The following is a 13257-nucleotide window of genomic DNA, read 5'->3' as shown; positions in this document are numbered from 1 at the left end:
AATTGGTAGCATTCCGTACTAGTTTTGCAATTTTTCTGTAAATCTAAAATTAATTCCAAAATTTAAAAAATTATATATAAAAAAGATGATTAGGTAAGTTTTAAATTCTACTCATGTGTTCATTTATGCAACCAAGACTGATTGCTTATTATGTGTCAGGTCTTAAGTACATGTTAGTGCCACCCCTTGTGGGGTTTACAATCTAGTGGTGATTTGGCAGGAATAATATCCCTATTGTTTTTTTAAAAAGCAAAACTCAACTACAAAGCATTATAGCTTAACAAAATCTTGGCTGTGGGCTCTATAAGCAGAATCCTTGCCCTATCACTTCCTAGCTTTGTGACCTTGGCAAAGCTAACCTCGCCTTGTGTGTTTTCCTCAGTGTTAAGGTGGGGCAAAAAAACCAGATTCCCTCATAGGCGTTTAACAGTGCTTAGCATGCATTAAAGCACTTACTCTCAGTTATTACAATTATGATTATAATCATTAAGAAGACACAGTGATTCGTAACACGGATACAGGAGAGCGTACTATGAACAGGGAGCGTGACATTCGCTCGAAGAACGCACCCGGGTCTGACAACCAAAATGCTTTTCAGACAGCGACTGTCATTGCCTGCGTGGGTTTAGAAACAGCAGCTCCGGCCCCGCCCTCGGCCCCGCCCCTTTCATCCTCGGGCTCCGCGGTCGCCGGTCAGAGGGAGGGGCTTGACGCCTACGCCCAGAGGGAGGGGCTGAAGCCGGAGCCTCCGCAGGGCTGAGTCCGGAGAGGTCCGTTCTACGCCAGGCCTTGAAATCTCACATCCCCCCACGGGGCGGAGCAAACCTGGAAGTGGCCGCGCTGTTTTGCATAGCAATGACCAGCTTTGCATAACGAGCGTAGGCAAGCATTTAAAGGCGCTGCCGCGGCCACAAACCTGGTAATCCGGCGCAGACCCACTGCTCGAAATGATCTCAAAGATGCAGGCTCCGCTCCTGATGGCCTTGGGCCTGCTCCTCGCCGGCCCTGCGGCCCGTGCACGCGTCCATCTGAATCAGGTGAGCCCCCCTCTCCTTTCGGTGGCTGCTTCCAGTTTGCCGGCCCAGTTGGGGTGGGATTATGGGGGTGGCTGCTCCGCTTTCTAGAATTCCTTCTCTTCAACAGAGCCTCCCAAAGTCACTAACTGTGGGACTCTGAGTGGGTCCTTTTCTGTCTCTGAGTTTCGGTTAACTCATCTGTACAGTGAGGGTGGGCTATTAGGCCTTGTCTGCTCCAGACTTCTGGGGAAAGGTTAATCTCCCTCAGGTCTCTACTCTCTTGTCCTCTTCTTTCTGAACATCTGAGTGAAATTTGCCAGAACTGCAAGGCTAAGGAACTGCTCCCAGGCCCAGAGACTCAGCCTTGTTTACCAGCCCCCCCTTCCACCTCCCATAAAAAGGCCTGGCACCCATCCCTTCCCCTTCTGTACTGCTCTGTGGCTCCGCTTGTCCTGATGGGTGGGTGGGTTTGAGAGGCTTGTTCTTCTGGTGATTGAGATCCAGCACTGTGACCCACTGCTTCTAGTTACAGGCCACGAAGAGTCTCCAGCTTCCTCCTTCACTTTTCACTCACCCCATGCTCCAGACCCTTGGAAAAGGGAAGTTCTGTCATTCTAAGACCAGGAGAAGCCTGGTTCCATTGCCTCTTTGCTGCATAGCTGTGGGCAAGACACAGATGGTGTCCTCATCTGTAAAATGAGCATGATGATATCAACCTGCCTTTCTCAGATGCATATGGGCATCAGAAGCATCTGGAAAGTTGAGTTTTATTTCCTGTTCTAGCATTAACCAGTCTCGTGTCACCGGGCTGAGAAAGGCAGGTTGAGAATGTTTCTCTTGGCTCCAGGCTGACCACTGTGAGGTGGAGTCTGGCTAGAGCTCCAACTTGCCCTACATCCCCAATTCTCTTAGATGTCTTGGCCAAGGATGCCCTCCCAGACCAGAGGCTTTAGATAGATCAGCAGTTTTGGGGAGGCCCTGAGACATCATAGAGTTCACCCACCTTGTTCAGGACCCTAGAGGATACAGGCCCACCCACCATTGTACAGCAAGAGGCACTTTACTTCGTTTTTTCTGGGCTCATGGTTATTCAGAGCCCTGTGCCTGAGACCATGGTCCAGATAAAGGCATTGGGGTGATAGTGAGCATTTAAGCATCTAGAAACTCGAGTTTTATTTCCTTTTCTAGCATTAACCAGTCTCGTGTCACCGGGCTGTGGCCAGCATTAGACAGTGGGGAGAATGTCTAATCCTGTGCTAGGCATATAGTAGGTGCTTAATAGACTCTGTGACACTGTATAATGACTGTCATTTATTGTGCACGTACTCTGTGCTATGTGTTGAGCTGTGTGCTTTTTCTTCTAATAAGCTTTTTTGGGGGAATACTTTTATTTTTTTTTAAAGATTTTATTTATTTATTTGTCAGAGAGAGAACAAGAGAGAGAACACAAGCAGGGGGAGTGTCAGGCAGAGGAAGAAGCAGACTCCCTGCTAAGCAAGGAGCCCAATGCAGGACTCCATCTCAGGACCCTAAGATCATGACCTGAGCTGAAGGCAGATGCTTAACCAAGCCACCTAGGTGTCCCTGGGGGAATAATTTTAGATTTACAGAAAAGTTAACAGAGATAGTATAGAATTCTCATATACTTCTCACCTCGGTTCCCCTAATGTTAACATCTTCTGTTACCATTGTGCATTTGTCCAAACTGAGAAACTAACATTGGTTCATCACCGTGAACTAAACTCTAAATTTTATTTGGATTTTACCAGTTTTCCCACAAATGTCCTCTTTCTGTTCCAGGATCCAGTCCAGGGCACCACAGTGCATTTGCCCTCAGGTCTCCCCAGCTTCCTCTGGTCTGTGACAGCTTCCCAGTCTTGTGTTTTCATGGTCTGACAGTCTTGAGGAGTGATGACCTGTATTTTCTGTACAGACTTCTCTTTTTCCCAGTAGCCCTGTGAGAAGATATAATTGTGCCCATTTAATAGATGAGGAAACTGAACCTCAAGAGGGTAACTTCACTCATGGTCTCAGCTGGTACGAGCAGCTCAGGTGTGATTGGAACCCAGGTCTGTGATGTATACCCATATTTTTGCCTCCAGAGCTGTGCCTTTCCCCACTGCCCTGTGTTGCGTCTTCCCACGTGTTGGCCTCTATTGGGGCTGGTAAATACAGTAGTCTTCCCCTTATCCATGGTTTTCCTCTCTGTGGCATGGAAGCCCAGTCTGGAAGCAGATGATCCTCCTTCTGATGTCATCGGAAGGTTAATAGTAGCCTAATGTTCTATCACAATGCCTGCGTCATTCCCTTGCCTTACTTCATCAGACGGGCACTTTCTCGACTTACATCATCAACAAGAAAAAGGGTGAGTGTAGTCTAGTAAGATATTTTGAGAGAGAGAGGCCACATTCACAAAACTTTTATTATAGTACATTATAATTTTTCTACTTTGTATTAGTTATAGTTGTTAATCTCTTACTGTGCCCAATTTATAAATTAAACTTGATCATAGGTAAGTATAAACAAGTATGCATAGAAAAAAAAACGTAGAATATAGAGGGTTCAGTGCTGTCTGTGGTCTCAGGCATTCAGTGGGGGTCTTGGGACGAATCCTGCACGGATAAGAGGAACTCCTGTGCCAGGTCTGGCCCTCAGTGGGCATTGCTAATCCTTCATGCCTCTGTTTCCAGACGAGGCTGGACCCAGCTGTAGAAATCATTGCCACAGAAACCTCTAGTCGGGCACTGGGAAACCGCACTGTTATGCCTCCCCCAGGGCCTGAAGGAAAGGAGCTTAGGAGAAGGGAGGGAATTCTTCATCTCCAACAGGACACTCGGGATACCTGCTGCAGCCAGAAATGAGTCCTCGATGTGAAGCAGGTTGCCTTAGAATCTGTGAAAGCAGCCCCAGAAAATGGCTAGTCCTCCTACCAACCCTCCAGCCCAGCTCTTAAGTCCAGGCCTTCTTTCATTTGACAGTGGCCTCCGAACTGGTCTCCCCCTTCCAGACTTGTCCCTCTCCAATCCATTCTCAACCATAAACCAGAGCGTGGCACTCTCTTGCAGTGGGATTCCATTGCATTATAGTAAATCCAGGGTTCCAGTTGTGACCTATGAGGTCATACATTAAATGACCTTGCCACCTCTCCAGCCTCATCCGTGTCAGTCATCTGCTATACCTAGCCCAATAGCCTTCTTGTAGTGCCCAGACCAGTTAAGCTTCTTGTCACAGGGTCTTTACCCATGTTGTCCGCCTAGAGAGAACATTCTTTCTCTCTGTACTTACATGGCTGACTCCTCATCCTGCAGGAGTCCAGCTTAAGTATCATTTCCTTACTGCTTTATTTAAGTAAGCCCTTTATTACTCTCAGCATGACCTCTGCGCATTTCTTTTCCGGCACTCAGAAATCATGGTGGGTAATATTTATTGGCATTAGAATCTAAGCTCCTCAAGGCAGGGCAAGAACATTTCAAATTGTTTACCACTGTTAACACAGACTGAGCCCAGGGCCTGTGATCATTGCTCCCTAAATATTTGTGGGATGAATACTGAAGGAAACATTTATTGGTACCTACCCTGTGTAAGGGGCTGTGGGGCATGAATCAGACCCTCTCCTATTTTTCTTACTCATGGCATGACATTTCATTCCAAGGGACAGAAACCCATTCCAAGAAGCTCAAGTAAAGGGATGTTTACTCCAGGTATACAAGGAATCTCATGGAGCTAATGGCAGGAAGTGGAGGCTGGGCCATATAGTGGCTTCCATTCTGTGAGCCAGCCCATGCTTTGGGCCTGGCATTGTTTTAGGAGCTTGCACGCTCTCATGCACGCTCTCGTCCTCACAATCACCCTAAGAGGAAAGTATAAAGCCTTCACTCCAAAGATGTGGGAATTGGGGTGCCAAAGGGGAAACTGGCCTATAGAATCATGTGATATGGTGGCTGAGCCACGCTTGTTGAGTAAAGCTCTGGTTTACCCCATATCTGTCTGAGTCATGCCTTTCACTGCTACCCCGTACTGCCTATTTAGACCGGGGTGGGGGTGGGGAGGGGACATTTCTGTTCTCTCTTCCAGACACCAGCAGAGCTCTTAGTTCTTGTCTCTTCCCAAACTTCGGCTTGGTCATGGGTCTCAGGTCTAGGTGTTCTGGCCTCATCCCAAAGGTTATGACCCAATGACAACACAAAGTTCTCTAAGTGATTTTTGTGTCAACCTCCATTTCCCAGAGGCAGAGAGAATCTGTCAGCCTAGATTGGGTTACGTGTTTCCTTTCAGCCAGTTGGCTGTGTTGACGATGGGGTCAGCTTGGGGATGTGGGGCTGGCAGGTTTTCCTTCTAAGATGGGGTGTGCATGGTAGGAGTGCCTAAAGTGTGTCTTAGATGGCCTTCAGGGGGCTGGGAAAGGGGTGAGTGGGTGGGCAGAGTCTGCATGATACATAGACATAGACAAGTAGGCAGGGTTCTGTGGGAGTGGGGAGTCAGCGGTCTTGTGTAGCCAGATAAGATGGTGGAATCTGGAGACCTCTGGGGGATGTGGAGGAAGAAGAGGAAGTAGCTCAGCAGAGGTGAAGAAGGTGATTCAGATGGGGCAGGGCATGGGTAATGGGATGGGAGGCAGGAAGCACTGGTTAGGATTGGGGAAGCTTGTTCACTGGGGTTCATCAATAAGCACCCCACTGGGGGTCTCTCAACATGTGTCCTATTACCTACCCAGGCTGACTGCATTCCCCTTGAGGGTGGAGTTTCCCACTGTGTTAAGTTTCCTTTTATTCCTGGCCCTGGATTGGGCATGAGGTGTGACATGAATAAGGTCCTGGGCATGGGGCTGCAAAGGTGAATCCTCTAGGAGCTTCCCTCTAAGGAGATACCAGGACTGGCTGGAGAGGGGGAGGGGGCCAGGGGTGGGAGATCAGAGAAGGTACCTACCAAGGGCGGATGTGGTTAGTCACCTGTTTTGAAGCTCAAGGTCTGGTATATTGTGCTCTATAGTTTACAGCACACTTTTGGGAGATTATGTCTTTGGAGGCTTTTAGTATAGTACTACCTAGGAAATGGGTGTCACAAGTGTTATCTCCGGCTTCCAGATACAGAGTTGCAGATAAAGCTCAGGGGAGGGGAGGAGGTACCTCGCCCAATGTCACACCATCAGTAGCCTGTTCTGTTGATGCTTCTGACTTGTGAGGGTTCCTTTTGTCAATGTTTCTTTTCTTTCTGCCGGATTTTTCCTTGGCCATCCCAGCTGGGTAGCTTTGACTGGGAGAACTGCGATGACAAGAAGGACCCTGTGGTGCTCAAAAGCCTGACTCTGGAACCTGACCCCATTGCCTTTCCTGGGAACATGACGGTCAGCGCCGAGGTCCAGATCGATGTCCCCCTCAGTAGTCCTCAGAAGGTGAGCCTGGGCATGGGTAGGGTTGGGGAGGTGCTGGAGGGAAGGTGACGGGGCCAGCTGGCAGGGGCCCTGAGGGATGTATGTTCACTGTGAGTGATTTTGCAATCCTGGATTTCCCAGACCAGCAAAGGATGCATAGATTCGTCGGCTGTCTAACAGCTCCAGTTGGGCAGTGTTGTTGTGGTGCTGTTGTTAATTATAGGACATACACATCACTTAGTAAATAACATGTAGTCACTTTAGAAATCACAAATTGTCAAAGGGGGCGGGGAGAAATATATCATCTGAAATCTCAGTATCCGGTGTTAAGGGGTAAGCACTTTTAACATTTGGTAGGTGAGGCTTTGGAACTGTCCCCCATGCAATCAATATATAACACACATATTAATTTTGAATGGATATGTATGAAAAAAAAAAGCAGTGCTCCTTGTAAATGTCCTGCAATGTGACTCCTCAGGAGATAGTCATTGTTAGCTATTTACATAATTGTCAGAATGTTTTCTACAGGACGCCTGGGTGGCTCAGTCGTTAGGCGTCTGCCTTCGGCTCAGGTCATGATCCCAGGGTCCTGGGATCGAGCCCCACATCAGGCTCCCTGCACTACGGGAAGCCTGCTTTTCCCTCTCCCACTCCCACTGCTTGTGTTCCCTCTCTCACTGTCTCTCTCTCTGTCAAATAAATAAATAAAATCTTTAAAAAAAAAAGAATGTTTTCTACATTTGTAAATATATGTACATTTACACTAGTGGGTTTTTATGGCATGTGCTATTAAACTTGCTTTTTTTGGCATCATCTTATAGGTTCTGTACCTCTTTCTATGGCATTTTGCAGCAATCTACCTAATTTTTTTTTTAAGATTTCACTTATTTATTTGACAGAGAGAGAGAGCACAGGCAGGGGGAGCAGCAGAGGGAGAGGGAGAAGCAGGCTCCCCGCTGAGCAGGGAGCCCGACACGGGGCTCCATCCCAGCACCCTGGGATCATGACCTGAGCTGAAAGCAGATGCTTATATGACTGAACCACCCAGGCGCCCCTACCTGATTTTTTTTAATGGCAGAAATATTCTGTTGTAAATCTGTCTTGGTGCACTTAACAAATCTATTGCCAGACATTTAGTTTGTTTCTGTGGTAGTTTTTGCCTGTTTGGCTTTGTTTATTTTTTGGCTGTTAGAAACACCTTTGCTAAAATTATCCTTGAAATGTATCTTTTTGTCCTTCTCTGATTATCTAGTCACAACCTTTCTAGGTCTTTAGATACAGATTGCCAGAGTGCCTCTGCATATTTGAACTCATGTATCCTCTCCAACAGATTTGCCAGCAACAGATTTGCTTTTTCTACACATTAATGATTCTGAGCATTTTCTAATAATATTTTCCACTATTTTATGTCATCCCTAGTGAGGTTTGATGTCTTTTCATTAATTTTGTTGCCTTTTGTATATACTTTGGGATTGGCCAGTTTGATGATGTCTGTTTTTCTCTTTTGGGGTGGCTATTTACATGCTTTTCAACAGAACAATAAAGGCTTTTCATAGGTCTATTGTAACACCATACATACTGTACTTCTCCCTACTTTGAATTGCTGCCTTTATAGCATATTCTTACATGCCCTTCAGCTTGTCCCAGTGTAGATCTATTCTGGCACCCGTTTTATTCTGTTTCTTTAAAAGGTTTCTGATTTAGAATCTATCCCTGTAACTACCATTCAACCTGGCCGAATCACAGCCTCTACCTCGTAGGTTGCTGATGGACAATTACTGGGTTAATAATGTGGAGAGCGCTTTGCACAGGACCTGGCCCACAAGACCTGCTCAGAATGTTAACTCTTGTTGATAGTTCAGTTAGTGTCAGTCTTTTCCTGCTGCCCCTGGGACCCGGACAGAAGCCCCGGATGTGTGTGGGCCACTCTCGGGCCCTGCCTTCGTCGGGACCTCCTTCCAGGTCTTCTCCAGGCAAGATCATTGCATTTTCTTTAGCCAAACTTCAACTGATAATCTAGCAGGGTCACACAAATGCCGTTTCCCTACTCCTTCTGCTGAGTCTGGGGTGCAGGGCTCTCTGGCAGGTGCTCTCCTGACACTGTTATGCAAAACGCTGGCTTTTCCATGACACTGTGCGTCTGACTTGGAAGGAAAAAACTGGCGATCTCCTTCTGCCCCCAGCCTGCTTTTCTTGGCTTCTTTGAAGGCCATTAAGAAGAACACCCCCTTTCCTATTACTTAATTACCTGTCATAAATTTGGGCCATTGCACTTTTTAAAAACTGTGCTCAGATTCCCTCTGCCGCTCCCCTTCCCCCTACCTTTCTCTTCTATATTTTTGGTTTAGTTCTTTTACTTTTCAGGTAATGTGCATATTGGCCGTTAAATGAAAGCCTCTGAACACTTGTGTAGGAGAAACAATGATTAACCTCGTTTTACACATAAGAGACACTGAGGCTCATAGAAGGGTGCAGCCTGCCCCAGGTCACAGGTTATTAGCACATTCAAGGCCAGGTGTCCTTATATTGTGTTGTTACTGTTCCTGAACTTTTTCAGGCAGGGAGGTGGACTTCGTGCTTGGTGTGTTTGTAGGAGAGTGCTCCAGAACTCTCCCTTGCTCAGCAGAGACCCCCCTTGGGACAGTACCGACTCTAGGACTCTAGCCCCGTGTGAGCCTGGAGGCCTCAATGGCTTCCACCTCTTGTTACTGAGGCCCAGAGGGGAGAGTAAGTGTCCAGGCCACTGGAGAGCCAACCCATCCTCTCTTCCTCTGACCTGCTGAAGTGGAACTTTTTTAATCCAGAGTCTCATCTCAGACCTGGGTGGATTTAACCTTAGCTGTAGTGTTGAGAAGCTGGATGCCCCAGATTCCATGAGCCATGGGCAAGACTGGGGATACCCAGGAGCTCCCTTTTCCTCTTTTGACTTGCTTCATAGGATTCGGCATAATTTATAACTTCCTTCTCTGGGCCCTCTCTCAAGTTCCAGCCTCTGGGACCCTGGTTTTCCCATGCTCAGGAATCAAATTGCTGCTTTATTTGGCCTATACGCTTATTTGGGGCTTTTAGACGTGGCTTTCAGGCCTGATGGTTTGGCCTTCTTTCCCCTCCTAAAATCATGTACCTGCAGTGCCCCTGCCTGAGGCCTGTGACCTTTTTAACTGCCCCCTTCCCAATGTATCACATGGCTCCCCTTCAGTTGCTATCAGTGTATCTTTATCTAGAGCCTTTGTGTGCCTCTCTGTGTGGGAGAGAGGTCAGCAAGGGAGGCAACTTGAGTTTGTCCACTCAGGATCCAGAGTACACTGATGTCTCCCTTCCTCCTGGGCCTGGATCCTGACATCTAGGGTGGTTGGAAGATTGAGTCCACAACCTGGGGAGCCAGCCCAAGCCCAGCAGGCTCTGGGGGGAATAAGCGCCCATCCAGGATTTGTCTCTTAAACACAAAAGTCCTAAATCAAGTGAGCCTGGAGGCTGGGAAACATGGAATTAATAGGATGTCAGAACTGAAAGGGTTCTTAAAATTGTGGTTTCCCGCCATAACACCCACAAGGAATCAGATGCTCCAGTGAGCTAATGTCCTCCTGCCCTTTCCTTACTGTTTTCCCTTGATACGTTTTGGGGGGCTCGGGGCACGAACATGGTCAAGAGAGACAACTCACTTAGAGAATGCCTGGCAAACACCAGGCACAGCTGGGACTGTCCCCCTTGAGATGCTGGCCACTTCTGGGTCAGTTGCAACCTGTAGAACAGGAATAGCATCAGGGCAGCATGGAGGTGTGAAGCACATCATAGATCTCGTCCAGCTTCTCTCTGGATGTAGAGCTCCTTCAGTGGCTTCCCCAACTGAGTCCAGGGAGCCCACCACTTTTTGGGGTGGTTCTGTCTGTTGTAACCTAGCTATGATGGTTAGGAAGATCTTGCTTTATATCAATCCCCAAGTGACCTCCCTATAAATTCCTATTGTTTTAAATTCTGTCTTGCGGCACCTGGGTGGCTCAGTCAGTTAAGCGTCTGCCTTTGCCTCAGGTCGTGATCTCAGGGTCCTGGGATCGAGTCCCCACATCAGGCTGCCTGCTCAGTGGGGAGTCTGCTGCTCCCTCTCTCTCTCTGATCTCTCTTGTTCTCACTCTCAAGTAAATAAATTTAAAAAATCTCTAAAAAAAAAAAATAAATTCGGTGTTTGATGGCTGTATACAGGAAATTTGATCCAAGGATAGAAAATAGGTTTCTGCTCCAATTGGCTGGCAGTAGCTGAGGTCCTACACAGACAAGGGCTCTGAAGCCAAGATTGGACTGAGAAGGGAAGTCTAGGAAGTGATGCTAGTTAGCCAGATAGCAGTTAGACAAGTGCATTTCAAATCCAGTGTTAGCTTCCACTGATGGTAGCGACACTACCTAAAGAATTCTAAGACTGTGGTTCAGTGAAGGGGGGGGGAATCACAGCAATGATTAATACCTGCCATGGGCACAGGAAGAGGTACCATTGTGGTATGTGCCACAATATTGTCTCTTCTGGATCAGAGTATCTCTAAGACCCCATCAGATGGAAAATTCTGTGATTAAAATAAAATGCTGACTTTTGGAGATGTAGAGGGTCTGGCATGTTTGCCTTGGAATTCATACTGTGTCAAACTCTTTCTTACCAGCTGGAATTAACTATGGAGAAGGAAGTGGCCAGCTTCTGGGTCAAAGTCCCATGTGTGGAACAAATTGGTAGCTGCACCTATGAAGACTTCTGCCAAATACTTGGTGCTTTAATCCCCCCTGGACAGCCCTGCCCGGAGCCCCTGCACACCTATGGGCTTCCCTGCCACTGTCCCATCAAAGTAGTAAGTACTTAGGGAAGGAGAGTATTATTTCTGTGGCTGGAGTAAAGACAGGGGTCCTGCATTCTCCTCCTGCAGATCTGGATGTCTGTGGCTGTAAATTGGTGTGATCTATCCCAAATTGCTTGTGTTTGGAGGGCCTTGGTTTATCCATCTGTGAATGGGGAGACTTGAATTGCAGTGTGCCCTCCAGTGCCTGTGAGCTGTAACATTCCATGCTCTGTAGACCTCCGGCGATCTCTAATCTCACGTGGCTCTTGGGAGAGTGGGAGGAGGGGCAGTTCATGACTGCAGTCTTACAGGAGAGCTCCAGGAGAGTCCCATCAGTAGGGTCCCACTGACTGTGATCCATTGGTTTTCCCACAGGGCATCTATTCACTGCCCAAGACTGAGTTCACCCTGCCCAGCATGGAGCTGCCCAGCTGGCTCAGCTCCGGGTCCTACCGCATCAAGAGCATCCTCAGCAGTGGTGGGAAACGCCTGGGCTGTATCAAGATCTCTGCCTCTCTGAAGGGCAAATAATGTAGCACCAGCCACAGCAGAATGAAGGGGTATGAGGAAGATGTCCCTCTTCTTCTGTCTTGCATTTGCCAAGGTCAAATTCTGACTCTCTGTCCCCCTTCAAGCCCCTTTCTACAATGATGCCACTTCCCTCACTGAAAATCCTTTTGTGCCACCTACGTTTTAGGCACGGGCAGGCAGCCCTAACCTAGGGAGGAGCTTGGCAGTTCTTGATAGCCCACGACACCTGCCAGGCCGGCTGCTTCATTTTCCTCATCAAACCTATGATTTTCTAAGAGCTTAACTCATTTTCTAAATAATCAAGGAATGGGACGAATATATTTTGTGAACCCAAGTTCAGACTGACCCAATCTTGGTTTCCTGAAGTACCTTCATGATTTTCTTAAAATTTTTTTTTTTTTTTTTTGGTCACTGACTTAAAAGCAGAATGAGAGTATTAATAGTTTTTGTTTTACTCCAGGCCCCTCTTACGATGAAGGGACTGAAGTAGTTCACCTTAGTCTATTCCTCCATTAACTTCTATGATTAATTCAGTATTCTTTTCTAGATTTGCCCAATGAACAGTGGGGCCTAGCGTATCCTAGGGAGGTAGGGCATGTGGTGGAGGGCTTCACTAGGAGAGGTATTTAAGAATGCTCTATGTATTTAAAATAGTTTACAAACTCAGGTGCCTTCTGGGCCAAGCACAAGACCTAAACGAGTGAGGATGACCACAAGGAACATATTGCTTCCAGGCATGTCTTTTTTCCCCCCTTTGTATAGCAGCTCATATCCACTGTTACAAGGCAGCTGATGTCCAGGCTTGAGCTTGGTAATATTAGCAGGGATGATGGGGCCTGAACTGAGTTAGAGAGGGTGCATTCAGCCCTTAGGGGCACCTGCTGTAGGGCTCTGGCAGTTGGTGCCACCTGAGGATGTTGTGGGCCCAATATTACCAAATAGTCTCCATTGTTTTTCCTTGGAGAAGCCAGAAATCCAGACTTTTATATGAAATCTTATAGTTTTTAAATATTGGCAACTAATTATTTTTTAAAACACTGTGCAGGCCAAAAGGGCCAAACAGACTTGTCAGTGAGGAAATCTGGCCCAATGTGGCCAGTTTGCAACCTCTGACGTAAGAACATGCATTCCTTGTCCTTTTGGTCTTGAGACAACTCCTCCAGTGCCGTTTCTCCCTCCCTAGGGCCAAATCCATAGTGTCTGACCCACGGAGCAGGCTCTTCCAGGGCTTGAGGAGGGGGAGGCAGCCTCTCAGAGATGTGAGCTGCAGGGATCACAAGGCTGCCTGCCCCAGCCTAAGAGTGTTGTTGGGGTGAATGGGGCAAACACTGAAGAGTTGGAACCCACCAGCAGCTGCTCTGTGGAGCAAGGATCCCACGAAGAGGGGTGGACTCACATCAGGTGCCTGGGTTTGTCCATCATCCCATCCTCCATGACAGCCTACTGACCCATGGATCGTCCCCAGTTTCTGGGCTCATTTGAAGCCTGAAATGGCAATAAAACTTTGACTTGCTGAGAA

At 47.5% G+C, this 13257-nt stretch overlaps 1 protein-coding gene across 2 annotated transcripts; it reads left to right on the top strand.

The window, feature by feature from the left end:
• The first annotated feature begins 761 nt into the window (after positions 1-761).
• Positions 762-13257, top strand: GM2A (GM2 ganglioside activator). Of its 2 annotated transcripts, XM_027606917.2 has the most exons (5): positions 762-1037; positions 6256-6408; positions 11037-11219; positions 11583-11767; positions 12922-13257. In XM_027606917.2, the coding sequence occupies exons 1-4, from the start codon at positions 948-950 to the stop codon at positions 11736-11738; spliced, it is 582 nt and encodes a 193-aa protein (XP_027462718.1). In that variant the 5' UTR covers positions 762-947; the 3' UTR covers positions 11739-11767; positions 12922-13257. The 2 variants fall into 2 exon arrangements, with proteins under 2 accessions (XP_027462718.1, XP_027462717.1); XM_027606916.2 differs by having other exon boundaries at positions 763-1037; positions 11583-13257.

Source organism: Zalophus californianus, chromosome 5 (assembly GCF_009762305.2).
Source record: "Zalophus californianus isolate mZalCal1 chromosome 5, mZalCal1.pri.v2, whole genome shotgun sequence".
Lineage (NCBI taxonomy): Eukaryota > Metazoa > Chordata > Mammalia > Carnivora > Otariidae > Zalophus > Zalophus californianus.
This window is presented reverse-complemented; position numbering and strand designations above follow the sequence as displayed.

Coding starts and splice junctions, on each gene's coding strand:
- GM2A (XM_027606917.2), top strand. CDS start 948: ATGATCTCAAAGATGCAGGCTCCGCTCCTGATGGCCTTGGGCCTGCTC. Junction 1,038..6,255: donor CACGCGTCCATCTGAATCAG/GTGAGCCCCCCT, acceptor TGGCCATCCCAG/CTGGGTAGCTTTGACTGGGA. Junction 6,409..11,036: donor CCCTCAGTAGTCCTCAGAAG/GTGAGCCTGGGC, acceptor CTTTCTTACCAG/CTGGAATTAACTATGGAGAA.